The sequence below is a fragment of the Syngnathus floridae genome, chromosome 14 (assembly GCF_059516105.1).
Source record: "Syngnathus floridae isolate MCC-2025c chromosome 14, RoL_Sflo_1.0, whole genome shotgun sequence".
Lineage (NCBI taxonomy): Eukaryota > Metazoa > Chordata > Actinopteri > Syngnathiformes > Syngnathidae > Syngnathus > Syngnathus floridae.
Window position 1 is genome coordinate 12,883,561 of NC_142426.1, and position 24,333 is coordinate 12,907,893.

The window sequence follows — 24,333 nt, forward strand, 5'->3', positions numbered from 1 at the left end:
CGCAAGTGTTGCGAGTTAGGAGAGTGAAGCCCTTTAATGTGTCATTTATTAATCATGAAACATTATTACATTATTCATACTGGTGAACAAGGACCACTTGTACAGAGAGGACGTTCACGACATACATCTTACATTATTATATACAGTGCAGTGCATTACGGTGGATCGTTATATGCTTTCTTTGTTTTGTTTTTTTCCGGGATGGAGGGACGGGCAACAATTAGGAAAGGACTGGGTGCCAGAGGTGCTTTTCTTTTTTTTTTTTTGTACATTATTATGAATATTATTGTTGTTGTTGATCTTTTTTAAAGCACAGTACAATTTCTATAAAAGTTGAACCCAAAGAGAGAGACAGAAAGAGAGCGAGAGAGAGAGAGAGAAGAGAGAGAGAGAGAGAGAGAGAGAGAGAGAGAGAGAGAGAGAGAGAGAGAGAGTGCCACGTCTTTCACAGCTACCGTTATGTGAGCCTACAGGAAATTGCGTGAGATGTGATATTAATGCTATCGAGAGAAAGACAGAGTGAGATGCTAGACAACATTCCGAGAGCAGTCAGGCCAGGTTTAAAAAGAGAGACAGACAGAGAGAGAGAGAGAGAAATAAATCGGATCAGTGTGCATGCGTGTTGTAGACATTCAAACGTGTTCCGCCATTTTAGGAGGGAGGGGGGGGGGGGGTGGCCGACCAACACTCCACTGACTAGCCCCTCGCCTAAAACTCTCTTTTTATGCTTAGGTTTTATTTTTGGCGCTTTCCCTGTTTATATATATATATAAAAAATACAAAACATAACAGCGAAAAGAAACTGGTTTCCCTTTGCAATAATTTTCTACTCCCCCCACCACCAAAAAAAGGGTTTGTGTTCCTTTTCATTTTCTCTCTTTTGTCCTCCGGTCACTTACATATTGACAAAGTATACAATATTTTACAACTGAACAACTGATTGCGAGAGAACGTTAGATGTGTCCGATCTGATACATCCTAGAGTACATCCAATTGGAGTCAGAGTCAACTGTAGGCTAACCAGGAAGTAGTTTAAGCAACACAACAAGCCAATGGCGTGAAGGGAGCTGTGGCCAATCACAGCTCGGCATTAACATGAGCACCCGGCCTCGGGGACGCTCGGCTCCGCCGGTTTGTCCAGCTTGATGTCGATCACTGGCAAAGTGACGCTTAAGGAAAAATACAAAGCGATACGATAGATACGTAATATGACAGGTGTAGTCTCGTATGGAAAGGTCAGTGCAATGCAGTATAATGTATGCTTTGGTATGGTACAGTGTGGTGGTGTTCCCCAGGGTTCAATTGTGGGGCCTCTGCTGTTTAACCCAGGGTTGCAGCTTGAGAAAACATGGCATTTCCTTTCATTGCTCAAGTCAGATGTACTGTATGTTATGGCTGAGCAAAGAGGATGCTGATTGGTGCTGTTGTTAAATCTCACTTCTTTCATTATAGGCAGCTGGCTAAGGGCTAGCATTGCATAGCATAATGCAGGGTCAAATCCTTTCCGCTAGATGCTAGTTAGTGGATGAGGATATATTCCAAATGAAGGCAGCCAAAATGTTGGCTCGCTCATCAGTGACTTAGTTAAGGATACTGCCTTCAGGATTGGCATCATCAAGGCTCTCCATCCCGGGAAGAGCTGCTGCGACGCGACGAAACAGCTTAGAGAAGGCAGAAGGACAAATCTTACTCATATACTACAAGGCATTGTTTTGGACATGGTGGAATGCAAATACTTCAGTAGAATGTTCACATACACGTACTATGTCCACTTTTTTTGTTCCGCGGCCACTTTCACTTTTCCTGCACTACATTTCCAAAATAAAACATAGACTTTTCTTTTGATATATGTATTTCCTTTAACCATCATCGTGACTGCGGAATGAAAACCAAAGACTGTTAGGACAGTCGAAAACGCTTCACGTTGTAAATGGCTTTCGACATTCCCCTAGTGATGCGAGCGGCTCGTCACCTGCTTGACATTGCAGCCTGTCTTGGCGCTGGTCTCGATGAACATGACGTTCAGCTCTTTGGCTCTCTGCTCTCCCTCCTCGATGGTGATTTGCCTGACCGGGGGGGTGGGGGGGCAGACGGGCCGTTACCATCACATCCGTCGTCCTGGTGAGCAACATGCCACGGCCACCTCACCTCTTCTCCTCCAGGTCCGTCTTGTTGCCCACCAGCATGATGATGACATCACTTCCTCTCTCGGTCCTGACGTCGTCGATCCACTTGCAGGTCTGCTGAAACGAGTTGACATCTGGGGAGGAATTTGTCAATTGATTTCAATGAAGCCAACGAGAACAATAGCGGCTTACGCCACTTTTGCACAAAAGGTTTTTTTTAAAATTCCATTTGCTTTCTTTTCAATGCTGCTCACTTGTGATGTCGTAGACCACCACGGCCACCGTGGAGTCTCGTATGTAGCTCGGGATGAGGCTCCGGAAGCGTTCTTGTCCGGCCGTGTCCCACAGCTGCAGCCTCACCTACACATGTGGACAGCAGACTCACTTTAGGAGCCACTCTGCAACTATGCACTTTGCACTGGCACACACACACACACTAAAAAATCAGTCAAGAAGTTTAAGCACACTGATGCTATTAGCTGCAGAAATAACCTTTGGCTAATCGTGTTAGGCAGAAATGAAATCCAATCATGGATTTGTCAAAGCGAGGGGAAACGGGAGTTTTTTTTCCCTTCTTCTTCTTCCCACTGAGCTCAAATAACACTTTAGTCAGCAAGGAACACTCGTAAAGGGACACACGCACAAACCAATAATCAGGTCAAATTAGAAATTTTTTCCAAAGGCTTTGTTGAGCAGATGCCGACCGTAGTGAACGTTAAATCGGTTCAACATTTGCCATCACAAGGACAAGCGTTGTTCCTTACTGTTCGGTCCTCCAGGTACATGGTCTTGGAGAGGAAGTCGATCCCGATGGTAGCCTGCGGCGCACAAGGAAAAAGGCTCATTTGCAGCTTCGTTCATTCCAAACGAGCAAAGAGAACTAGAGGGTGGAGCAATAAATCCAACTTCATCTGATGGACTTTAATTGTCTTCTTTTGGATTTAATCGCGCAGCCAAGGACGAGATAAATCCATATTCATTTATTACCATGATATCGCTTCACTGGCCGTTTGTGATAACAACACCAAGATGAGTAACATCATCAAAGATTGCAATCGGGATTAAAGGAACTGTTGTTACATACAAGCAAAGATCTGACATATTTTGACTGTCTCACCTGGTATGTGTTGTCAAAACTGTCATACATGAATCTGGTGATGAGAGACGTTTTCCCCACTGAAAGATAGCAGAAGGATATTCAAGAGCACACGTGACACAATGAATTTCAACTTTTTTCGACCAATAAACCTAAAAGTCGATTTGTCTCCTATTCTGAGCAGTACAATTGAATTCTTTGACTTATTTTTCCTCCAGTACTCCTTGGATCTGCACTCGCTGATGCACAATGCCAGAAATAATCACAAAATGATAATTGGCATAAAGGTATGATGTATTCTTTTCTCCATCTACTCTTCGTGATGGAAGCTGCCTTCTGGCTGGGCCTGGAGAGCCCAAATGCTTTCGTTTTTTTTTTTTTGGGGGGGGGGGGTGCACACACGCACACGCAGACACAGACACACACACGAGCAGGGCTTTGGGCAGGGCCTCTATTCAGCACCACGGACAGCAATGTTGCAGCACGAGGCCACACGAACGCAACAACACACACACACATGAATGGCACACACTCTTTTTTTCCAACTCTATTCTCGGTGTCCTGCCATTTGTCTGCATTACACACACATTGTACAAAACGGGTATTGTGCACCAAAGTGTTGTGTAATGTGACGTCTTTTGGTGTGCGCTTGTTTTACGAGTGGGTACGTGCCGGAGGGTGCAGAATGAAGCAGACATCGGCAGCCTTGCCTTGGGTGTGTCCCGAACTGACACTTGCATAGGACTCGTGCACAAACAACGCCATTCTATGACATCATCACCTTATGGGTGCCTTTAACAGGGTATAAAACAAATGAAAGGATTACGAAGAGCTAGATTTATTTCCCAATGAAGAAAAAAAAACAAAGAGATGGCTTGTGTTTGTGGGCCACTGCAGCACGTCTAAACACCGAAACACCGCCCCACGCAATGGAGACTAACAGCAGCAGTTTGTGATGAAGGAAGGGGGGGGGGGAGCAGTTATTGATCCTATTTTGATTGGATTCGGTCGTACCTCGTCTCGGTTAACACATTTCCTCCACAAATGGACGCGAAAGGGCAAAAAACCCCAAACAGGCCTCACGTCATCTTTCGCAATCAAACAATGAAAGTCACCTTTTTGGATATTCGTGTCATCATAAAAATATGTTTGTCGTGAAGGGTGGGGGTGCAAGGTAGCTTCGGCAATGCTATGACTCACCGCTCTGCTCTCCCAAAAAGACGAGTTTAAATTTCCGCAGGGGGTTCCCCAAATCTCCTCCGGCTGACATGATGGCGCTTATTTATTATTGTTATTATCTTTAAGGGCGGATGATTGCAGCGGAAGAAAAGATCCAGTCGTCTCTCCCGAGGCAGGCTGGCTCGTAGCAGCGGGCTGGTAACGGGGGCAGGAGGAGGAGGAAGAGGAGGATGATGAAGATGATGATGTTCCTCTCTTCGCTTCGAATGATGGGATTGCAGCTTGGCGTCCTCCTGGCAGCTCGACGCCGCTTTTGCGCATGCGCGACCTCACCTATTTCCATCCTCACCTTCTTGCATTGGAGTGGAAAGTGGACGAGACAGAGATACGGTCAGTGTGGGACAAAAGTAGAGCTAGACTTTTCAAACGCACCTCTGGAGGGAGGGAAGGAAGGAAGGAAGGAAGGAAGGAAGGAAGGAAGGAAGGAAGGAAGGAAGGAAGGAAGGAAGGAAGGAAGGAAGGAAGGAAGGAAGGAAGGAAGGAAGGAAGGAAGGAAGGAAGGAAGGAAGGAAGGAAGGAAGGAAGGAAGGAAGGAAGGAAGGAAGGAAGGATTGAGGAAAGGGAAAGGATGGCAGTGCACTTTCAGTAGATTTTTTTTTTTTAATTCAAGTTAGCTTCATGGAATAGTCCAACTTGTCCACTGGGTGTGGATGTGGAGATTCAAACCTGCGGCACTCGGCTGTGAACCGCAAGAGCGCCTGGCGCCAAAAATCAATGTAAACAATGTTCTGTCCAAGTCACTTTCTCGCTCATGTCAAGTAACTCCGCTTGACCGGCTTTTGGAGTGTGGCTAATGTTCAAAATCAAAGATCTCTGCCTCCTTCTCCTTCCAGAAAGCAAAGCTGCGATCAATATATTGACAAATATCTTGGTTGTTGAAACAGGACAAGTCCGTGGCGCAACAGCCCTCATCCGGCAAAACACTCGGAACTACAACCGGCGGCGCCGGCTGGGCGTTTGCCTCCGAGCGGCCGAAGAATCGTCGTTTGATGTCATCGAAGCCGTCGCTCCAACATCGCCGTCCGGCTCGGATTTCTTCCAGAACCACCTTGTGGAATTCCCGCACGGTCTCCCAAGGGAAAGTCCCCAGATGGTCAAAGACTTCGAAGCAGAGCAGATGCCTCATCTTCCTCTCGAGCGGCGACAACTCCTGCTCCAAAATGTTGACGTAGCCCAGCATGAAGAGCTCCAAGGTCAAGCCATCGTGGCTCGCGGCCGTTTCGGACAAGAATTGTTCCGGAGAGAAGACAGGAACTGGACTTTCGGACGAGGTCACAGGGGACGTTTGAGCGGCACGCAGCCGGAGTTTCCTCATCCAGGAAGTCAACATCTTGTCCACCGCACTTCGCTTTTGGCATAAGCGAAAGAGGGAGGGGCTTTCCTGCTGGCCTCCTGGCCATTCGGCATTCCGCACGGCCGTCCGGTTGGAGATGGCCGCAGCTGATTTTTTCCAGTAGCTGAGGAACAGCACGACGATGCGCTCTTTCCTGAGACTTGTGGTCTCTCTCACAGGTGAAACGCTGCTCAATGTCACATCACCTTTTGACTCGTTCATCCCTACCAACTTGTCCTTTAAGGCTAGGCTAACCGGAACCACCCCGGCAAAGGGATATGTGGCGCCAATTTGCCCTTCGAAGTTGGCTCGCAGATTTTTGACGGACACTCCGGACTGACGGATCTCCTTCTCTGCTCGTTCCCTATTGCTGTCCAAGTGACGACCCGAAATGGACACTGACTGATGTCCGTTTGGTTCCGGCAGCATTTTCTTGACCTGGTCTACTTCCAGACCGTCCCTTGAACCCTGCAGTCCCTTCATGCCGGCCTCCGCCGTGGTCTGGGTCAGGTTGGCCACCATCAGCGACACAGTCCTGATTATCTCGGAGATGCGCCCGCACCAGAGCGGCAGTGCTCGGCTTCCCTGTTGGTCCAGCTGCCGCAGAGCCTCCTTGTTCCAAGAGATGTTCACAATCTGGTCCGGTAACACAGACCTGAGTTCCTTCATCAACCTGGTCAGCTCCAGCTCGCAAGCCCGCTGACGCTTCTGGAGGTACAAGAGCTCAATCTGCTTTTGCAGATACAGCAAATCTTCTTCGGTTAGAAGCTCACCAAAGGGCCCAAGAAGAGCATTGTGGCTCTGGGAGAACTTCCAGCCGTGCACAGGCGGCCACTCAGGCCTCATCGAGTCCTGTGAGAGGGTAGCAAACAATAACAGATGGATGCCACGGAAATTAAAGGTTGACTTTGCGTGGAGGAAAGGTTAGAGTCCAACTTGAAGCGGATCGTACCCGTTTGCACGGGTGGTCCTCCTCCCGCAGTTGCGTTTGCATCCATGTCACCATCACCTGACGTTTCCACTCGGCGATGGGGCGGCCGTCCTCGTCGTGAGTGGGCACCAGGGCCTCCGTGTCGGCCAAGACGGCATCCGTGAGGGGTTCTTCCGGCGGCGCCTCCTGGCCCTCAAGTGTCTGCAGGGAGTCATTTGAGCTGGTCTCCGTCGTGACCTGCCGCTTGGAATTTGCCATTTTCAGGGCCCGCATACAACCAGAAGCCGCACAAGCAGTATAGCTCACCGTTTGTCCAGTAAAAATGGCTGCAGTGAGGCCAGCCCGCCTCAGTGACTTGATGGACTTGATGTGGGACATCAGAGTGAGATCTGGCTCTGGAGGCTTCAGCTGGTTGAATGATGTCATCACTGGGGACCAATCACAACAGCTCACATCTTTTTGTCACGCTCGCCCTTTTTTTTGCAAACTGACCTACCAAATAAAAAAAATGAACCAACTTCTGTTTGTAAAGTGTTTGTCTTCCTTTACGGCTGGTCAAGAGGCCGGAGCCCATCCTCAGCACACACTGGATTGGTCGCCGGCCAATTGTAGGTCACATACAGACAAAAGTATTGGAACAGCAAGGTTGATTCCTTTCTTTTTTTATGTTGTTGAGGCAATCCCGCTTTTATCTGGAAAAACTTGACTGGCGACCAGTCCAGGGTGTCACTTGCCTGTTGTACAGCACTTGTGCATTGCGATGAACAACAAACTCCAACTACCTGAGGAGGCCATGTGGATGTACTGCACGGATCCTGTCATTTGTCTTTCGGGAACGTTTGGAGACGAGCTCGAGGCCATTTCTGGGAGTCGAGGCAGCGGGAGCACCTCCTTGACCGGCTGTCGACAGTGCAAAGCAAAGCATAATTCATCACCCCGGGGCCATTTTGAGACGCAACTGTTTGAAGTTGTGACATAATTGCATCAAGTGTCCTTTAAATGCATCGGTGGTTTTCCCGATTCATCATCGATCATTTACATGTGATCTAAAACTTTGCTCTTCTCTGCCGACAACATTTGAAAAGTGGAAGTGAGCACCTTGCTATTCTCCATGTTGATTCCAGAGCAGCAGCAGCAGCTTGACCAACCTGAAAAAGAAAAAGCAGAGAAAGGGAGCGAGGCTTGGACCTCACATGGTGCATCTCTGAATACGCAAGAGGTAATCAAGCCCTTCTATAGCACACACACACACACACATGCACATACATGCACGCGCGCGCGCACACACACACACACACACACACGCGCAATGTAAAGAAGAATGGCGGTGAAATGTGAAGCTGCTGGGCATGCAGGAGAAAGCTTGTGAGAGTGAGCCGAGATGCGATATTGCGCTAGAGTGGAGGCTGGCCTGAGATCACCCGACACCAGTAAGCACTGCGAAACGGCGCATGAAAAACACACCGAACACAATCATTCCCTTCACACATTGTTTGACACTTAATGTATGGCCATGGAATTTAAGATGATTCCATTTTTAAAAAAAAATTACATTTATGATAGCAATGAATTTGGGAGGAACAACCTCCTCGCCAAGTTTTTGAATTTACCCTTGAAAAATTGTAATTACGATTAGATTTTTTAAAAATGATGACATTGATTAGATATATAGGTATCATATATAAAGTATATCATGAATTAAAATATATAAATAATTAATATATTTATATAAAATAATAATTATTGCCTAAATGAATTTCCCGGTGAACATTAAAAGCGTTTAATGACACAATTCAGACATAAACAGGTGGTGCGTAGGAATTTGTGCTTCCCCAAATTGCCTCCACTCTACTGAATGGTAAAATACATATAGATGACCGTTTTTATTTCATTTGTACTTTAGGATCCTGAAGAAGTGTTATTTGAAGCTCAACTTCTCACCACAACAATCCAAAGTGTACTCACCGTAAAGTTGAAAACAAAAACGTGATGACTCCAACAGGAAATCCAGAAGCTGGAAAGGACTGAAGAATCTCCTGGACCTAAAACTCGCTTGGGGGGGGAGGGTTGGGTGCCTGTCCATAATTAAAAAGCACAGACGGCTAGGGTGACCCGGCCGGCTGTGTGCGGAGGTAAAGAGCAAGTGGATGGACAACGTATACGGGGATCTTCAAAGTGCTTGTGGATCTTCTCGCCGCCCGCCAAGTTGGAGCACCAGCAAAAACAAAAAACAGACTTAAGGAAGTCAGTTAAAACGTGTCTCCGTCAAACAACACGACAATGTGAGCATCCGTTCACATTTGAACACTCATTTATTCTGATTATGTTTTTTTTTTTTCCATCTCTTGACAAGTCACGAGAAGAACAGAGAAGATAAAAGTGAGTTGAAGACGTGGGCAAAAGTGCAAAAAACGATCGATGATCACCCTGCAAGACTGGTTAGGAATATTTCCATTCTCAGTGGTGGACAGAAAAGAGCTCGGAAGAGACCCTCGCACACCGCAACGCATCGTTTACTGTACTATATACAAGACAGAGGCAGAAGGGAGGATCCGTTACAAAGATTGGGGAGTGGTGACTTCAGTTTACAGCAGATCTTTTAGAGGCAGCAGGAGAAAGAGGAAGAGGAGGAGGAGGTGGGGGACTACGTACATACGGACCCGCATGCTTGGCTCCGACCGGAAAGAAGCAGGCCGACACAAAGCGAGGCGCACAGTGCACACAAATGGATACACTATCGAGGCCCTGAATAACGTCACATGTTAGATGAATCCAGAAAAAGATCATAAATCCCTCATTTCGTTTTCTTAGGATACTCGAATGACTTTGAAACTGTTTTTAACTGCATGTGTGTGTAAGTCAAGTTCGTCACCTTTAATAGTACGTATCATACTTAATATTGCTAAGCCACATGTTACTTGTAACATAGAAACAAATAAAAATCAGAAGTGGGTACTTTGACCTGCAGTGCGGTTTAATGTACATGTGGCCGATTCTACTTGAATAAATAAAATTGAAGCGCATCGAAGGTCATCTAAAATCCCTCTGACCGACGTTTTCGACTGAGATGAGCCAAACCGTGCAGAATGACATTTATGTTTTCATTTCGGGCCATCCCACGCACGACTAAACAGGTTGGCCAGCCTGTAGCCTGCAAGACAAAAGAGCCCATGGTTGGCAGATCGAGTCTTTGACAAACCTTTCCTTTTTCAAAATGTCATTCTGTTTCGGGGGGGATCATCTCAGTGTGGCCATTCCCAACAATGTGCCCCGGGGAAGGGTCCAATTTCATTTCATTGCACTGGAAATGATTGTTGAGTTGCTACAAAGTAACTTTGGGATAGGCATACGAGGATGCTCATTGATTTCATCGAGCAAAAAATTAAAACTATTTGTTTGAGAAAGGGGGAGGTACTAGATGCTGTGTGGACTTTTCCTCTGCAAAATCGTTCCAATTGTTTTGCAGGAATCTGAAACAACACTGACTAAAAAAGACAAATTCTGGACTGGGTCGCACAATGCAAAACAGAAAAAACAATGTTCCTCTTGCCCCCCCAAAAGAAAATCTTTCCAAATGTTGTCATTTTAATGCTATACTCAACGAGGGAAGGTAATGAGGTCTATGTCTCCTACAATTAAAAAACAATCTACCAGTTGGATCTAGTTTATCTACGCTAGTTTCTCCTAAATTCTACAGCACAGGATAATTATGTAACTTTAAGTTGAACTCTTTTTGTCATCTTGACACGATAAAGTTTGGTAAAACAAGCGCAAACTATGCACACACACAAAAAAAAGCTTTGGTAAAGCAACGACTCAACAAGAACGATAAAGTGCCGTGCAACAAAATTGGTCGCTAGTTCCATCACAACTTATTCAAACATAATACAACAATACACAACATTACTTTGTGATAATATGCACAGGGGATGATCGTTTCTTTCCCCCCCTCTTTTAAAGGCCAGGGTGTTATCTTGTGTGATTTTCTTTCTGGGGCGTAATAGAAAATTATAGTTGACCTTTAAATTTGGTCTTGATTTTCATGTAACCTAACCTGACCCGGAAAGCAAGTAAGATAATTCAGCGCACAAGTTGAACGACTGTCTAACTACTAACTTTTTTGTCAGGCTATGTTTGTGCAGACAACTTTAGCATGCTAGTCGGCCAACTACATGCTACTTGTGAGGCAAAATTGTGCACTGATGCACGCTGCTCGTACGAGTAGCGATGGGCGACTAGTACGAGTACGACACGCTTTCACTAGCCACGTGACATTTCATGTATTGTTGTACTGTCACGCCTCCGAAGCGAAAAGTGTATAATAGGATCGAATACGCAAACTAGCGTTATCGTCATGCAGAGGACCCCGCCCGCCCCTCCCACCGGGTGGCACTGTGTACAAAAAAAACTTATTAGCCATCTTGCTAACAAGAAAGGAAGGGCTAGCTACACGTATGTGACTGGGCGCCGTCGACATGTTGGGGAGATTTTTCAAAGGGTATTTCCAGTGCCTATGTAAGATACCAGAGTCGGTGGTTTTTCACTTTCAAGGATGCCCATGAAGAGTCTCATCTCACATCCTCTGGGCCACCGGCGCCGATTGGACCGACTTTCTTCTGGACAGTTTGGACCTGCGGCAACAATATGAAAGTTGTGCAACTTTCCGTTCGATGGGATGCAACTGCTGCCGACACTCACCTGATGGTACCCGCCAAGAGAGGATTGAAGGCATAAAGCCAGTCGTGCATCTCTTTGTCATTGGTGGCTTGAAGCAGGATCCCACGATGCTCAGTGCACACGGCAAACGTGTTTGGCGTCTGCACACGGGAGAAAAGCAATCCAGGTGACTGGCGGCGCTCATTTGGCAAGGAGTCGCTTGAGAGGCTTCGGGCTCGTACCCGCAGCAAGGTTTGCTTGTCTTCGCTGTATTCCACCTTGGCTGACGACAAGTTGATGACGGCTCGCTCCACGGCGTCCTTCTCGCTGCGGTACAGGTATACGTAGGGCCGGCGCACCACCACGTAGCGTTTGACCCAGCCGCTGGCGTGTGGCTCCAGAAAGTGGAGGTAGCCCTTCTTGGACACGATGGGGCTGTGCGCAACCGCAACGGATATGAGCCAATGCGTTTGGAATGGCCGGCCGCGTGGCTCAACGAGACCATACCCACCTGACTCGAATCTCCTGAATGTCCGGAACAAAGCTGCAGCCTTTCAGCGCTTTCTTTCTGTCTATCGGGCTGAACGGGTCCAGATCAGGGCTGGATGCTCCGGAACCGGGCTCGGCGTGTCTACCGCACAAATGACAACGTACTTCAATTGCAGCAAGATGCCACTAGGTGGCGCCAAATTAACACGGCTCCTTGACAGTCAGTTGCGTCGAAATGAAGCTTCAAATGGACGCCGTCGCAACACGCACCTGATGTCAAAGTGGCCCTCAATCAGCGAAGGGCAGGTGGAGGACGGCGTGAGTGTGCTGAGCGTGGACACGGATGCCTCTCTCATGATGGACGCCGATATCTCGGAGAGCTTTGGAGACACACGAACAAGCATGTAGAGCAAGGCACGCGCGGCGCGGCGCGCGCCGCCATTCAAGGTTTGGTCAATTTGCAACTCGGCACTGTCCGGCTAGTCTAAGAGCCCCTTGGGTGGTGTTAAAATGGCCATGCAGGAGCAACATGAAAGGTTAGCAGGAAGATAAGTGCGTCCCTACAGATTTTGTCAAGGAGTCATTAAATGGGAGATGTGTTATTCTGGAGGACAGGCTGGAGTTGAAAAGTGATTAGTATCACTCGTGAATGTTAATAGACGTCATGTGTTTTTTCTTGGATGCTTGAGAATGTCATTTGAAGCACAATTACAATTACTTCCATCCAAAAAAGAAGAAACATTGAAAATCATGTTCATTTCCTAATAAAAATAGAGAAAAAGGAAAAAGCTTTCAAGAAAATAAAACTGTGTTATCCTCTGGACTCAAGCGCGACAGTGACAAGGTGAGGGAAAAAAACGAGGTATTAGGAGATGCCTTCAAAAAATAGTGAAAGAATATGTGATGAAAAGGTAAGTCGTGGAGAGCAGGGCTTGGTGGCTAAAGGTTTCCGAGGGTCGGATTAGAGGCTTTGGGCAGGGGCTCACCTTGCTCTCACTGGCACTGCTGCTCACCTGGCTGTAGTCCCTGTTGAAGGTGTGCATCAGCAGACGCAGACACTTGCATGAAAACAAAAAGCTGGTGTTAAATGTCCACAGAAGAGGGAGGGGCAAGCTGTTGAGAGTTGCCGAGGCTCCCCTCACCTTGGCAGCCAGCTCCCTCTGCCGCTGGTTGGGGCTGTCCAGTGCCGGGCTGCCGAGAGGACTCCTGCCAAGGACGGGACTCTTGGCCAAGTCGCTGATGTCGCCGCCGCACTTGCAGAGAGCATCTTGGCCGGCCAGCAGAGTGGCCTCCAGCTTCTCCCTCAGCAGCAGGTAATGCCGGGTCTTTTCCACCTGAGGAGCGTGGTAAGAATTGTTTTCTTATCTTTTAATATTTGCTATTCATTTTGACGGGGATGGATGAAAATTCCCTGGTTCCGTATCACTTCATTGGGGATTCAAAGCTACGTTTTAGCAGCCTTCGTTACCATGACAACCAAGGGCAACGCATCAGACAATGGGGCCTTTGTGTGTGCCCCGCTTCACTCGCCTCCTGAAGTAAGCTGAGCTTCTCCAGCTCCCACTGGTGGTCCAAAATGAGGCTGTCACTGCGAGGTCTCCACCCAGCCAGGTTCTCCTCCCCTCGGACGTACGCCACCGACGTGTCCAGCACCCGCCTGCGACGTCGCTGCATTCCTGAAGACAAAAAAAAAAGAATGCATTCAAATAAAAATCCAAAAACAATTGACAATTGACTCCCACAAGCTCTCACCTGGACTGCCATTGTCGGCCACGTAGCAGAGCGTCACCTCGTAGACTCCGGTCACGCGGTTACTGAGACAGAGCGGTGACACAGTACAGGCCAGTGAACAATCCACTCAAGTGGGACAAGTGGGACAATTTCCCACCTCTCCAAAGGCCTGAGGCAGCCTGTGCTGAAGAGGTTTCGGATGGAACGGGACGCGGGAAGTTTGGTATCACGGGAGTAGAACACCATGCAGAAATCTTTGGTGATGACTGTCGGCTGAGTGCAGTTCTCCATCTGTTTAAAGGAGACACAAGGCAATTCCAATCCATCCGTCCGTCCGTCCATCTCTCCGTCTTTGACAGACCTCCAGGTAGGCCGAGAGGGTGATGTAGATCTTCTCTCCGTAAGGCGTAACTCGATTCAGGAGCAGGGAGTTGTGCATGGAGCTGTCCCACGCTGCCTCGAAGCGGTAGAAGGTCCTGGCATCAGAGAAACGTGTTAGGATTCCGCCTCAATGCTTTTGAAGGAGGAAATGGTGGAAGCCATCGGTCGGGCCCATAAAGAAATACCTATGATCAACTCCCAAGGAGACGCTGCCGGTAGGGAAGAAGGAAATTAGAGTCATGCAAAGCAAATCGTAGATGAGTTGATTAGAAGTCAAAAGAGGAGGTAGAGGAGCTACTACGTTGGGCTCAAATGAGGCGCTACGTGATGCGAAGCACTGTGAACGAACGCTTCGTTCTTGCGGTGTGCAAAAGTAAGTTGAAGAGACGCATACTTGTCGTCATGTTTTGGCCAGAAATATCCAGAAGAGAGGATGTTCAGCGAGAGGATGTTGGGGTCTACGATGGTCTCGTCAGCCTCCGGGGTGTTTCGGATGCGACCTGGTTTGGAAGAAATAGCAAATACGTTCCCGTGGGTTCGCTCCAAATCCCCGAGATGACATGTTTGGGTATACTCACCAATCACGAGCTCTTTCACCTCTTTCCATTCAATGTCGTTCTCATTTTCATGAGCGATGGTCACTGTGATTCTCCTCTGGATACCCTGCGGAGTCAGCGAGAAGCAACAACTTGATGATGGTGGAACACACACACACTTGAGCCAAATCCTCAATAGATTTTTTTTTAGATTGAGTGCTATGGCGATGCTCATTTTCATGAGCCTGTCAAAAGCGCTTCGCGTTCCATGTCGACATCAAGATAGAGATACATTTGAGGCAAATGAAAATGGCAAGTGTTGCTGTGAGTAACAAATGTTACTAATATATTTGATATGAATACCTGATGTAGGAGGTAGGTGCCGTGGCAGGGCATCCCGCCTCGGTGGTCGACGACAGCTGGGATGTAACTAGAAGACAACCGACAATTGATGAATATATGCCACAAAATATAAAAAAATAAATATCAAATATGAAATTTAAAGGATATAAAATTCAAATGAACATGTTTACAAAGCCGTGATGGTTTTGTGGTACAGTGGCTTGACTTTGGTTCAGGCAGCTTGGCTTCTTTTGGAATCCACAATGATTTGATTATTCAAATGATTTGCATAGCAAATACTACGTGAAGACAAATCCAAAATCTTAGCACACGGTTGGATCCGACCGAGTTGAAACTCACTCTCCACTGGCTTCCAGTTCACAGATCTCAAAGAAGACCATGAGGTCATGCTTGGAGTGACACGGACCGGCGGCCGAGCGGGTCAGAGTGCTGAGCTTGGTGGCTGGCACTGCGACACAAGAGACACGCAATCTGAAATGTAACCCGATACATCGCTGGCACGCACAGATGAATTAACAAATGAATTCTCTCATTTTTCCGAAGCAATTATGCAAGACCGGATCGTTTCCCATGGCACACCTGATCGTTCCTGTAGTACGTGTACAGCGGTTGCCAATCATTAGTTAACAGATACGGACGGAGTGGAGAGCCACATGACTGATTAGTTAAGCGATATGATAATATGAAGCTTCTTGAGTCTTTTACGGCGCAAAATCGAGTTTTGACTGATTAGGGGTAGCTGATACTGTCAGCTCTTTTGATGCATTTCACACACTGTACGTTGATTATCTGCTCGCTCGCTCAGGTCAAGCACCTCCACTATCGTGATACTCGGCTGATCTGATGAATTATTAACACTTTACACAACTTCTACAGTCATCCTTGTCCATTGAAGAGCAGTTAAGCGAGTCAGGGTCACGGGGAAACCTTGGCAAAATCAATTGCTGATCAGGAATAGATATATTTGTTTGAACTTGAAACATTTTGGCTCTCGCACTCAGTGGTCACTGGCTGTTTTTCATGTGAGGATGAAATGCAGCTCACCTGGTTTGGACAAAGGCATCACTCTGGGAAAGTGCCTTCTGGAAGGTCTCAGTGGACTGAAAGGCACAGAAAGCTCCCATGTAGAAACCTTTCAGGTGTATTAAAGATGGCGACTGTCCATACTGACCTGATGAGATCCTTGCAGAGGGGCGGGAAAGGCTGCTTCTGATAGTGACCAAACACTTCAAAGACGATGGGCTGGCTCTTGATGTACTCCACGAACGACTTGGTCACCTCCACGGAGATCTGAGGGCAGAAGATCAGCACGGGTCTGATACTGCGGAGGCGACATCGCAACATCCACTTCTTACATTTTGCACGTGGTAAAAGCCAAGCGGCGGCCCCCTGCCGGTGTTCTTCAGCGGCTCGGTGGAAAAGGCCTCGTCGTGGCGATGGATGAAGCTGGAAAACACAAGCGAAGTTTTGTTCGTCCTCCCAGACAACTCAGCTTCAGTTTCATCATAAGTGTGATCGCAGTCGACTCACTTGAACTGGCAAAAGATGTCGGCGTACTCGGCCGAGATGCTGGAGGCCTGCAAGACAGTGACTCTGAAGGTGAAGGTGCTGCCTATCTTCAGGTGTGCCAAAGCCTTCTCCGGCGAGAGCTCCAAAGGAAGGTCCAGAGCAAGTCCTGAGCTCTTCAAGGGACTGGGTGGAGGCTCTGGGGTCGCTACGGTCAAAATAAATAAATGAATAAATAAATAAATAAATAACATACCATAACTGAGATCATAACTCAGATACCATGTGCAGTGAAGCGCTCGTCCTCACCTTCACACGTGTTGTTGTTGACTTCGTCTGCAGATATGCCCACCTCAGCGTTTTGTCCTTCTCCTTCCACAATGCGGAGCTCCTCCTGGGACGTGTTGGAGTGGGAAAGACCCACTGGTGGACAAGACTCAGTCTGGAACTGGAGACAGAAAGAAAAAGCATCAACACAATCAATTCAGAATGGCGTGCCCTTTTCTTGCATTTTTTTTTTTCTTGGAAACTGGAAGCCAAACGAAAGCACCAAAAGAGGACACCTTTTCAAACTGTTTATCTTCAAAGGAGATCTTGGCCGTGCCAGACTGCCTCACACCAGAACCATAATCTGGAGCTTCTTCATCCGCTGGAGACAAAACAACACTTGAGGTTAGACTTATTCGCTTTTTCCACATTTTCAATAACCCCGCCCACTTTTGACTTCTGACCTGAAATAGACTGCACAGCCACTCTGAGGAAGCCCTTCACTTCACCCTTCTCGCTGACGATGGCCACTCGATGGACCAACGGAACAGGATACAGCAGGTTGCTCAGGTACACAAACGCCCTGAGGAGAACCAGATAGAGCCCAACTCATAGAGCCCAGAACTCAAAAGCAAATCGAGGATCGCTTGCGACTCACCGGCCAACCAGACGGAACCACGGGAAGCGGTCGTAGAAGGGGTCGCCGCCGGTGAGGGCGTGGTCGCAGTCTTCCACGGCGCTGCTCGGGAGCTCGGCGGCCCGATCGTACATTTCTCTCATCAGGTCCAGTCTGTGCCTACGAGTCAGAGCTGTGAGGAGACCTCCGCCGAGGCCAAACTGTCTTGGAACTGCGTTGCCAGTCAAGGCCAAAAGCAAAGTACCTGAGCTTGTCCAGAGTCCAGTAATGCGTGGCTCCGTTCTTTTGGTCCTGTACCTCAACGGCCACGATGGTGCGCGGGAAGGGTCGCCTTTCCCTCTCCTTGGTCTCACTGTGGGGCAGCAGGTCAGGCGGCAGCGGGGAGTACAGCGTGTCCGTCAGAAGGACAAACTGGAACTGGACCTGAAGAGGATGTCCGCATAGTTTGCATTGGTCCGTGTGGCACGTGTTATGCTTTGAGCTGAGGATTGGCCACCTTCTTCTTCAGCTCCACACTAATGGCGTTGGCCTCCTTGAGGAAGATGGCGTTGCCCCAAAGCAGATCCCGCAGCGAGGTGAACTGGTAGAAGCGCCACTTGCGGAAAGCCCACAGAGCCAGCTCAGTCTCACGCTTGGTCCACGGCACTGCAGAGGGAACCAAAACAAGACATTATGAGTAGAACGGAATCATTTCTCGCTTGATGCGAACTTCACCTTCTTCCTCTGGTTCCTCTTCTTCTTCGGGTGATTCCAGGTACCGGGAGTCCACTTGCTTCTGGAGAGCCTCCAGCTTACTTTCGTAGTCCTGGAAAGAGGAAAAAAAAAAAAAAAAGTCTCATGACATGTTGTTGCTGTTTTTTCAAGCTTGTGCTTACCAGCCTCTGTTGCTCAAGCAAGATACTGGCTTCTTCTCTTTCTTTGCGATACTGGTCCTCAAGCTCCTGAAGCCTGCAAAAAATGTTGTTGTTGTTGTTGTACTGTTGACAAAATATTGCAAGGCGCTCTTTGGCACCTCTGCTCCATCTCCTGCTTCATGTCGATGCCTTGCTTGTCCAGCAGCTCCCTCTGAGCGAAGGCCCAGTCGACGGGCTCTACCGGCGTCTCGGCGCACGGCGTCCTCTCCCGCTCCAGCCGGGCCTGCTCGGGATCGTTGAAGCGGAACACGTGACTCTTGCCCATGATGATGCGGTTGCCTGAATTGGGCACACTTTCCAAGTCAACATTTCCTCTTCCTCTATTTACAAGTACGTATCTCTTTGCTTTTTGCAGCCCTACCTGAGCGCAGCACTGTGGGCGACGTGACTCGCTTTCCATTCACGTAGGTCTCTGCATTCTCACATGGCTCCAGAATCACGCAACCTGTTGAAAGAAAAACACTAGGTGAGATGAGAATAGATGAGAATGATGAGATGAGAATCCAGCCTTGACATTTGAGCATGTGAATATATACAGCCACCTTCTCCCTGCGGGCCTGTGGTGCTACTGAAGGTGCAGTGTTCATCTCGGATGAAATGGCCGCTGAGTACGATGTCCTGGCGCGCCTTGGCATCCTCGCGACCGACCCTAACCAGGCGGAAGACACGTGACGTGAATGAACACGTGCAAGAGGGACACAATGGCCAAATCAAAAGTAAGCGCACACGACTTACTTTGTGATGCCGTCTTTTATGTAGTAAAGGAGACATTCGGACATCAGCGGGTCCTCGTTAAGGTTGACCAGATGCGGCGTCTGAAGAAAAAGAAAAAACATTTAGATTTGGATCGAGTAGGTAGCTAAGGAGAATTTAGGGGACCTTTTTGGGGGAGAAAACGCCAACGGTGCCTCCATCTTCTCTCATGGCAACGCCCATCTCGGCCAGGAGGGCCTCTCTGCAGAAACACACGCAACGCACACCGTGAGGACACGAACTGTCTTATTTTTCCGGCTTTGCGCCGAGCCGTGTGTCGTCAATCGAGCGCAAAGTGAAGAACCGGAGCAACCTCTCCATGCGAATGGCCTCGGTGCGCCGTAGTTTCTCTTCCCAAGTTTCGTTGAGCTCCGCAATGATTTTCTCCGTTTCCTGTCGGGGAACCCAAATAAATCAGGAAACTAGAAAATATTGCACTTGGTAAACCTCAAGCGAAATTTTGGCTCGCAACACGCAGCATGAAGTACGAAAACAACAGTGGCATTTTGGGCCTTCGTCCGGCCTAACCTTGAGCCTCTCGATGGCCTCCTCGCTGGCTGGGCTGAAGATGCGATCGTGGAGGTTGCTGATGGAGGGGGCGCGACTGGACATGGCCGACAGCGAGGGCGAGGGGCTCATGCCCGTCATGGCGTTGGTCACTGTGGAGAGATCACCCCTTTGATTGACAGCCTGGCGATCATTCGCAAAGTTCTTGTAATCGCACAGGTCTGTCAGAAAGAGATGGACAGACCAACGGACGGAAGGTGGGAAAGGACAATCGGCGACATCGGGAGGGACGGGACACGCAGAGTCACGAGGGGGGAGGGGGAGCAGGGAGGAATAGAAAAGAAGAGAAAGCTCAAATAAATCCAAGCCATGGCAGATGGACAGAAATGACCACAAGCTGGATTCCAGCTTGTCTTAGAAAAATATGTCATTAACAGTTCAGAAGAAACTTTTGAGTGAGCAGCTCAAATCATTCTTTGGTTGCCAATCCTTCGTCACTCCTGCGTCTGTAACTAGCTGTGTGCATTTGCGTGCCATGTGCCACTCACTCTCGATGATATCGCCCAGGCCCTGAGAGTAGAGCAGATCTTTGAGGCGAGCCACCTCCTCTTTCAACTCGCGCACCAGACGGTTGTTCGGGTCCTCGTTGATGACGGCGTTGCAGCGGATCTGCTTTGCGCGGTCGGCGTACCTGAAAGACAAAAACAATTGAAAATAGAGCACATGGGCAACATGGTCCAAAATTTGATATGAACAACTTTCAAGTGTTAAAACAAGCCAGAGAACAAATCTCTGAGACTGTTTAAGAAGTGTTGTGGAACTATTGACATGATTTGAATATTCAAGGAGACATGTTCTCACCGGAGTGTACTGAGGGTTTCGTCGTAGTTGATATCGGCGGGACTGAGAGCAGCCACCATGGCGGTGCGAGAGTTTCCACCTAAAAGCACAAAAACAATCTTACCCGCCCCAAAATAAAACAATTGAAATGTTTTGAAGATGGATGCACATACCCAAGTTCTCCCTCAGTAGCCACGTCAGGACTGAATCTCTGTATGGAATAAAACTCTCCACCTTCTTCTTCTTCTTGTTCTGCACAATTTCAAAGTTGGCATTTAGTTGGACAAAACGTAGTCAATATTGGGCCATCCGTGATTTGAAGGACTAACCTTGTTTGGGGCCGAGTCCTGCCAAAATGGAGGGAAGAGATAGCGCCAGCCAGTTAATAGAAAGATTGACGTCACATGCATTGTGCTGGAGAAGGAACGTACCTGCTCAGCTAAAGCAGAGATAACTTTGCCCAGCGTGGTCAGCGATTTGTTGATGTTGGCGCCTTCCTAAAGCCCGCAAAAGACCGGCAAGTTTGGAGCAAATCGGCATGTCGAACCCAATGACGCGGCACTCTACCTTCAGTCTGGTTCCTTTTGCGCCGGTAGAGTCGGCCCGCTCGCTCCCGGCCAAGTCCACCAGGCTGATTTTGCTGACCTGTGAACGAGAAATTGGAACAATAAAACAGTGAGAAGAAGTGAGGTTGCCTCGAGTACCTTTTCTGACGTGTTGTCACTGTCGGAGTCGTGTTTCTTCTGAGTGAAGATGATGTTAAATACGGCGTGTGAGCGGCTGCTGGTCTCATTCATGTTTGTAGCAGCGACGGTTCTTAAATCAAAAGATGGATTCATCGTAAAAAAAACTCACCGTCACACTGCGCCCCCCTTGTGGGCCCAATCTGAGAAGGACCGCTTTAACGCTACCTGGCCTTGTTTCCAGAATCCATCAGGTCCTGGATGTCATTGTAAGAGGTGACGGCCAACTTGGACAAATCTTCCACATAGGGCCCCATTAGCGGGTGCTCTCTTACTCGCAGGTTGCCTTTGTTTTTAGGGTTCAGCAAGTCACGGACGCGCTCGCAGTAGATTTCCATGTAGCTCACCTGAGACAAACAGCCCAAGTCAAAAAAATAATAATAAAAAGTACCAAGGAAAATAATTGAATTTGTCAACTTACCTCCACAGAGTACGACATGCTGTTGTCATTATTGCTGTCGCTGATCTTGGTAAAAAGGTCCTCGCAGAGCTAGAAGCAAAAAAAAAAAAGAAGTGTTGTTATTTACGGAAGAGCAGCGCGCACTACTTCCTCCGAAGAAGCTTTTGCGTACCAGCGGTATGATGCCCTGCTGGTCCGTCTCCTGCCGTCCCATCATGGTGTAGCTCTTGCCCGCTCCCGTCTGGCCGTATGCAAAGATGCAAACATTGTAGCCTTCAAAGGCGTGGAGCAGCATCTCCTCGCCAATGTCCTTGTACACTTGCATCTGGGATGCATAGTTGCTGTCCTCGGGCTGCTCACACGGACAAAATATGCCTTTTCAATCAGGGAAGATGTCGTTGCTCACGTGGCGATCGGACGCCGGTTTGTTTCCACTGACCGTGGTGTGAGACCAGTACGAGTAGTCAAAGTTGAAGCTCTTGTTCTCTTTGGGCTGTTTGGGGTTCAGGATGGCTGCAATCGAGCAAAAATCAAATGAACACGGCTTTCGTTATTCGACTCAGAGTGGCACACTTTGTTAAACTATTGCGGGATCTATCCAAATATGAACGACTGAATATATGCCGGTACTGTGCCGTGCTTTTTTCCTGTTATTAATCATAAATCCATAAAGGGCTCTCCCGACTGTTGTTGATGCTTCTTCAAGGGGCACTGTCCTGAGCCAAAGAGACAAATGTGAATGTCTCTGGCTGAAACCGGCTCATTCGACAACAGCGACAACGCTGCCCCCCTCATCCCCATCCCTCCAGTGACAGCCAAACTAGAACAAGGCGGCCTTGTGAGTCCCTGCTGCGTTGCTGAGGACAGAAAGGAGCTTCGATGCTCACTGTCCTGACTGAAGCTTTTGTCTCTTTGCCGACATTAGAAGATGCCAGCATGGTGCATGTGTGCCACCCCAAGCTCTCTTCTGGGGGGTGCAAAATGGCTGCTCCAAATGCAAAATGGCAAACTTCCTGATTAACTTGGGTCTTTGAAAATATTTGCTCTTTTGTGTCCACCCAAATTGATTTGAATGTGTCTGTAATATCAAGCAGGGGCATAGCTAGACATTTTACAGTGGGGTGGCCAAGATAATGCAACATCTCCGTGGTTACTAACTTGTGGTGTTTCCCGTCATCTGAATGATGCATTTGCTGTCCTTGGCCATCTCCCTGGAGTTGAAGGGCCGGACCCTCACCGCCACTTTTACCGACGCCCCAGCCATGTTACTGCTGGCTGTGGGAGTGGGCAGCGGCGCTGAAAAGCTGTGTGGCTAAACACACGCACGCGAGCAGGCAGGCAGGACACCTGCACAGGTAGAAACAAGACTGCAATCATTACTTTTCTTTCGTCAATCGTTTGAATCAGCAATATTAATTTAACATGACGAGAAAGCAATTCTTCAGAAATAACAACGCCATTAAAGCAACACTTAAACAACAAAGCCTCTCCTGAAAGAAAACTAGCAATTTTGAATGTATTTTTTGAAAACAAAAAAAAACAAAACAAAGAATAATTTCAAATTCTTCTCAGAGATCACAAAGCGAAGATATTTTTGTCACTGTTGTATTTTAAGACCTTCGAATGGGAGGATGCAATGTCAAGGCCTTCATTCTGGACGATCTAATTCGAGACATTTTAGGACAAGTGCCAAAGAACATTTTTCAGGCGCAAATGACAAATTGGTTGTGGAGCCAATGGAACAAATGTAAACACTTAAATATGGGTGGGTGGGGAATAATTCAATTTTTAGATGATCATTAACTTTAACTGGCTCTGAAAATATGATCATTCGCACTTCCTAATTGAGAGTAAACATTATTTTTTTTAAAATCTTGACTGCGTTTGTCAGGATTGATCAAAATAAACTCAGGAGCTCAACCAATTAAATTACGATGTGTAAATCCATCATTTGTATCGTAATTCTATTCAGCACATTATCTGAGAAGAGGAGAGTGAGGCGACATTTTCAGCATTGTCCTTCTCGGTGCGGGCTGCGAGCTGGATGCTCGTTCTGTCTTGGCTCCTCCATCTTGCCGCACCTCAAAAACAACAGGCCGCGTAAACACAAGCCGAATCGTCCGATGTGGCCACTGCGTCAGCACGACTGCGTTTGGCTGGCGTTTATAAGCAAACATTCAAAGTCAACAACTGATGTCTCGACGGCACATATTTGCGCACAGATGGATTTCGGACTCTTTTGGATGCGCTGACGCAGCAAACCATCGACGTCGTCACATCGACACCGGGCCTCCATCCATAACCTCGTCGCCATCCCACCACCAAAGTGATACGCCTCATTAAATGGATGTCGCGAAACCAGCATAAACGAGTTGTTTACCTCGATGGCGAAAATCAGCAGCCGTCTATATTTGGTCTGTCCGCCGCGCGTTAGGTCCGCTTGCAGCCTTCCCTCCCGACTGCACTCGGCCCGGGGAAATGTTGGCCGGATGGAGGGGATGGAGGGTGGGAGCCTGGCTGTGAGTGTCAATTTAAACGAGAATTAGTAACGGCGAGAGAGGAGGCAGGAAAGGGAGGGGGCGCGGATAAACGGGATGCTCCGTCTACTCGCCTGTCAGTCTAACTGCAGGGCAAAGCAGACACTCTTACTGATGCGTACGGTGATGACGTCGCAGCAGCATCAGCACCAGCCATGATACAACAGCTATCTATGCATCCATCAGATGTCGAATGGACTTCAGGAACAGTCACAAACAAAAACAACAATATTACATAAATACGTCACTATGTAAAATGACAAAAGACAAATAAATATCCAAGAACGCAATCCATTCTGTGTATAGCAGTTCGTGTCTTGCCGTTATCTGTTGCCACGCAGTAAGATG

The 24,333-nt window shown here is 48.0% G+C and overlaps 3 protein-coding genes across 9 annotated transcripts; all 3 read right to left on the reverse strand.

Annotated features, from left to right (window-relative positions):
• Positions 1-28: 28 nt before the first annotated feature.
• Positions 29-4,665, reverse strand: rab6bb (RAB6B, member RAS oncogene family b). The gene is made up of 8 exons (XM_088396387.1): positions 4,423-4,665; positions 3,244-3,302; positions 2,891-2,944; positions 2,381-2,486; positions 2,149-2,260; positions 1,973-2,066; positions 1,595-1,661; positions 29-1,155 (listed from the first exon to the last, which is right to left on the reverse strand). The coding sequence occupies exons 1-8, from the start codon at positions 4,490-4,492 to the stop codon at positions 1,091-1,093; spliced, it is 627 nt and encodes a 208-aa protein (XP_088252513.1). The 5' UTR covers positions 4,493-4,665; the 3' UTR covers positions 29-1,090.
• A 182-nt stretch (positions 4,666-4,847) lies between these two features.
• LOC148387849 (espin-like protein) lies at positions 4,848-8,880 on the reverse strand. Of its 5 annotated transcripts, XM_088396372.1 has the most exons (6): positions 8,691-8,880; positions 7,824-7,873; positions 7,508-7,625; positions 7,032-7,153; positions 6,747-6,962; positions 4,848-6,646 (listed from the first exon to the last, which is right to left on the reverse strand). In XM_088396372.1, exons 1-6 carry the CDS (start codon positions 8,806-8,808, stop codon positions 5,252-5,254), a joined length of 2,019 nt encoding a protein of 672 aa, XP_088252498.1. In that variant the 5' UTR covers positions 8,809-8,880; the 3' UTR covers positions 4,848-5,251. The 5 variants fall into 5 exon arrangements, with proteins under 5 accessions (XP_088252498.1, XP_088252497.1, XP_088252499.1 ...); XM_088396371.1 differs by having other exon boundaries at positions 6,747-7,153; XM_088396373.1 differs by having other exon boundaries at positions 6,747-7,153; positions 8,030-8,800.
• A 138-nt stretch (positions 8,881-9,018) lies between these two features.
• Positions 9,019-24,054, reverse strand: kif1ab (kinesin family member 1Ab). 3 transcript variants are annotated; one of them, XM_088396367.1, is made up of 48 exons: positions 23,829-24,054; positions 22,607-22,795; positions 21,888-21,961; positions 21,621-21,800; positions 21,470-21,538; positions 21,217-21,395; positions 21,010-21,121; positions 20,873-20,950; positions 20,737-20,802; positions 20,635-20,652; positions 20,479-20,557; positions 20,327-20,405; positions 20,014-20,156; positions 19,487-19,686; positions 19,272-19,351; positions 19,085-19,160; positions 18,941-19,020; positions 18,748-18,854; positions 18,567-18,650; positions 18,304-18,484; positions 18,167-18,239; positions 18,006-18,096; positions 17,788-17,936; positions 17,536-17,714; positions 17,313-17,450; positions 17,119-17,237; positions 16,951-17,036; positions 16,697-16,835; positions 16,412-16,595; positions 16,237-16,327; positions 16,053-16,171; positions 15,926-15,981; positions 15,221-15,329; positions 14,882-14,948; positions 14,561-14,645; positions 14,377-14,482; positions 14,168-14,191; positions 13,963-14,077; positions 13,759-13,892; positions 13,623-13,684; positions 13,401-13,546; positions 13,013-13,204; positions 12,857-12,928; positions 12,141-12,250; positions 11,893-12,012; positions 11,624-11,816; positions 11,424-11,542; positions 9,019-11,356 (listed from the first exon to the last, which is right to left on the reverse strand). In XM_088396367.1, exons 2-48 carry the CDS (start codon positions 22,710-22,712, stop codon positions 11,299-11,301), a joined length of 5,127 nt encoding a protein of 1,708 aa, XP_088252493.1. In that variant the 5' UTR covers positions 22,713-22,795; positions 23,829-24,054; the 3' UTR covers positions 9,019-11,298. The 3 variants fall into 3 exon arrangements, with proteins under 3 accessions (XP_088252493.1, XP_088252494.1, XP_088252496.1); XM_088396368.1 differs by having other exon boundaries at positions 19,487-19,617; positions 23,829-24,053; XM_088396370.1 differs by lacking the exon at positions 14,168-14,191 and having other exon boundaries at positions 19,487-19,617; positions 23,829-24,053.
• Positions 24,055-24,333: the final 279 nt, after the last annotated feature.

Coding starts and splice junctions, on each gene's coding strand:
- rab6bb (XM_088396387.1), bottom strand. CDS start 4,492: ATGTCAGCCGGAGGAGATTTGGGGAACCCCCTGCGGAAATTTAAACTC. Junction 2,067..2,148: donor ACGGACCTGGAGGAGAAGAG/GTGAGGTGGCCG, acceptor CCCCCCGGTCAG/GCAAATCACCATCGAGGAGG. Junction 1,156..1,594: donor TGATGCCAATCCTGAAGGCA/GTATCCTTAACT, acceptor TCACTTTGCCAG/TGATCGACATCAAGCTGGAC.
- LOC148387849 (XM_088396371.1), bottom strand. CDS start 8,808: ATGGACAGGCACCCAACCCTCCCCCCCCAAGCGAGTTTTAGGTCCAGG. Junction 7,626..7,823: donor TCAACATGGAGAATAGCAAG/GTGCTCACTTCC, acceptor CACTGTCGACAG/CCGGTCAAGGAGGTGCTCCC. Junction 6,647..6,746: donor AGGACCACCCGTGCAAACGG/GTACGATCCGCT, acceptor ACCCTCTCACAG/GACTCGATGAGGCCTGAGTG.
- kif1ab (XM_088396367.1), bottom strand. CDS start 22,712: ATGGCTGGGGCGTCGGTAAAAGTGGCGGTGAGGGTCCGGCCCTTCAAC. Junction 14,646..14,881: donor GCACCTACCTCCTACATCAG/GTATTCATATCA, acceptor CTGACTCCGCAG/GGTATCCAGAGGAGAATCAC. Junction 12,013..12,140: donor GAGGGCCACTTTGACATCAG/GTGCGTGTTGCG, acceptor TTTGTGCGGTAG/ACACGCCGAGCCCGGTTCCG.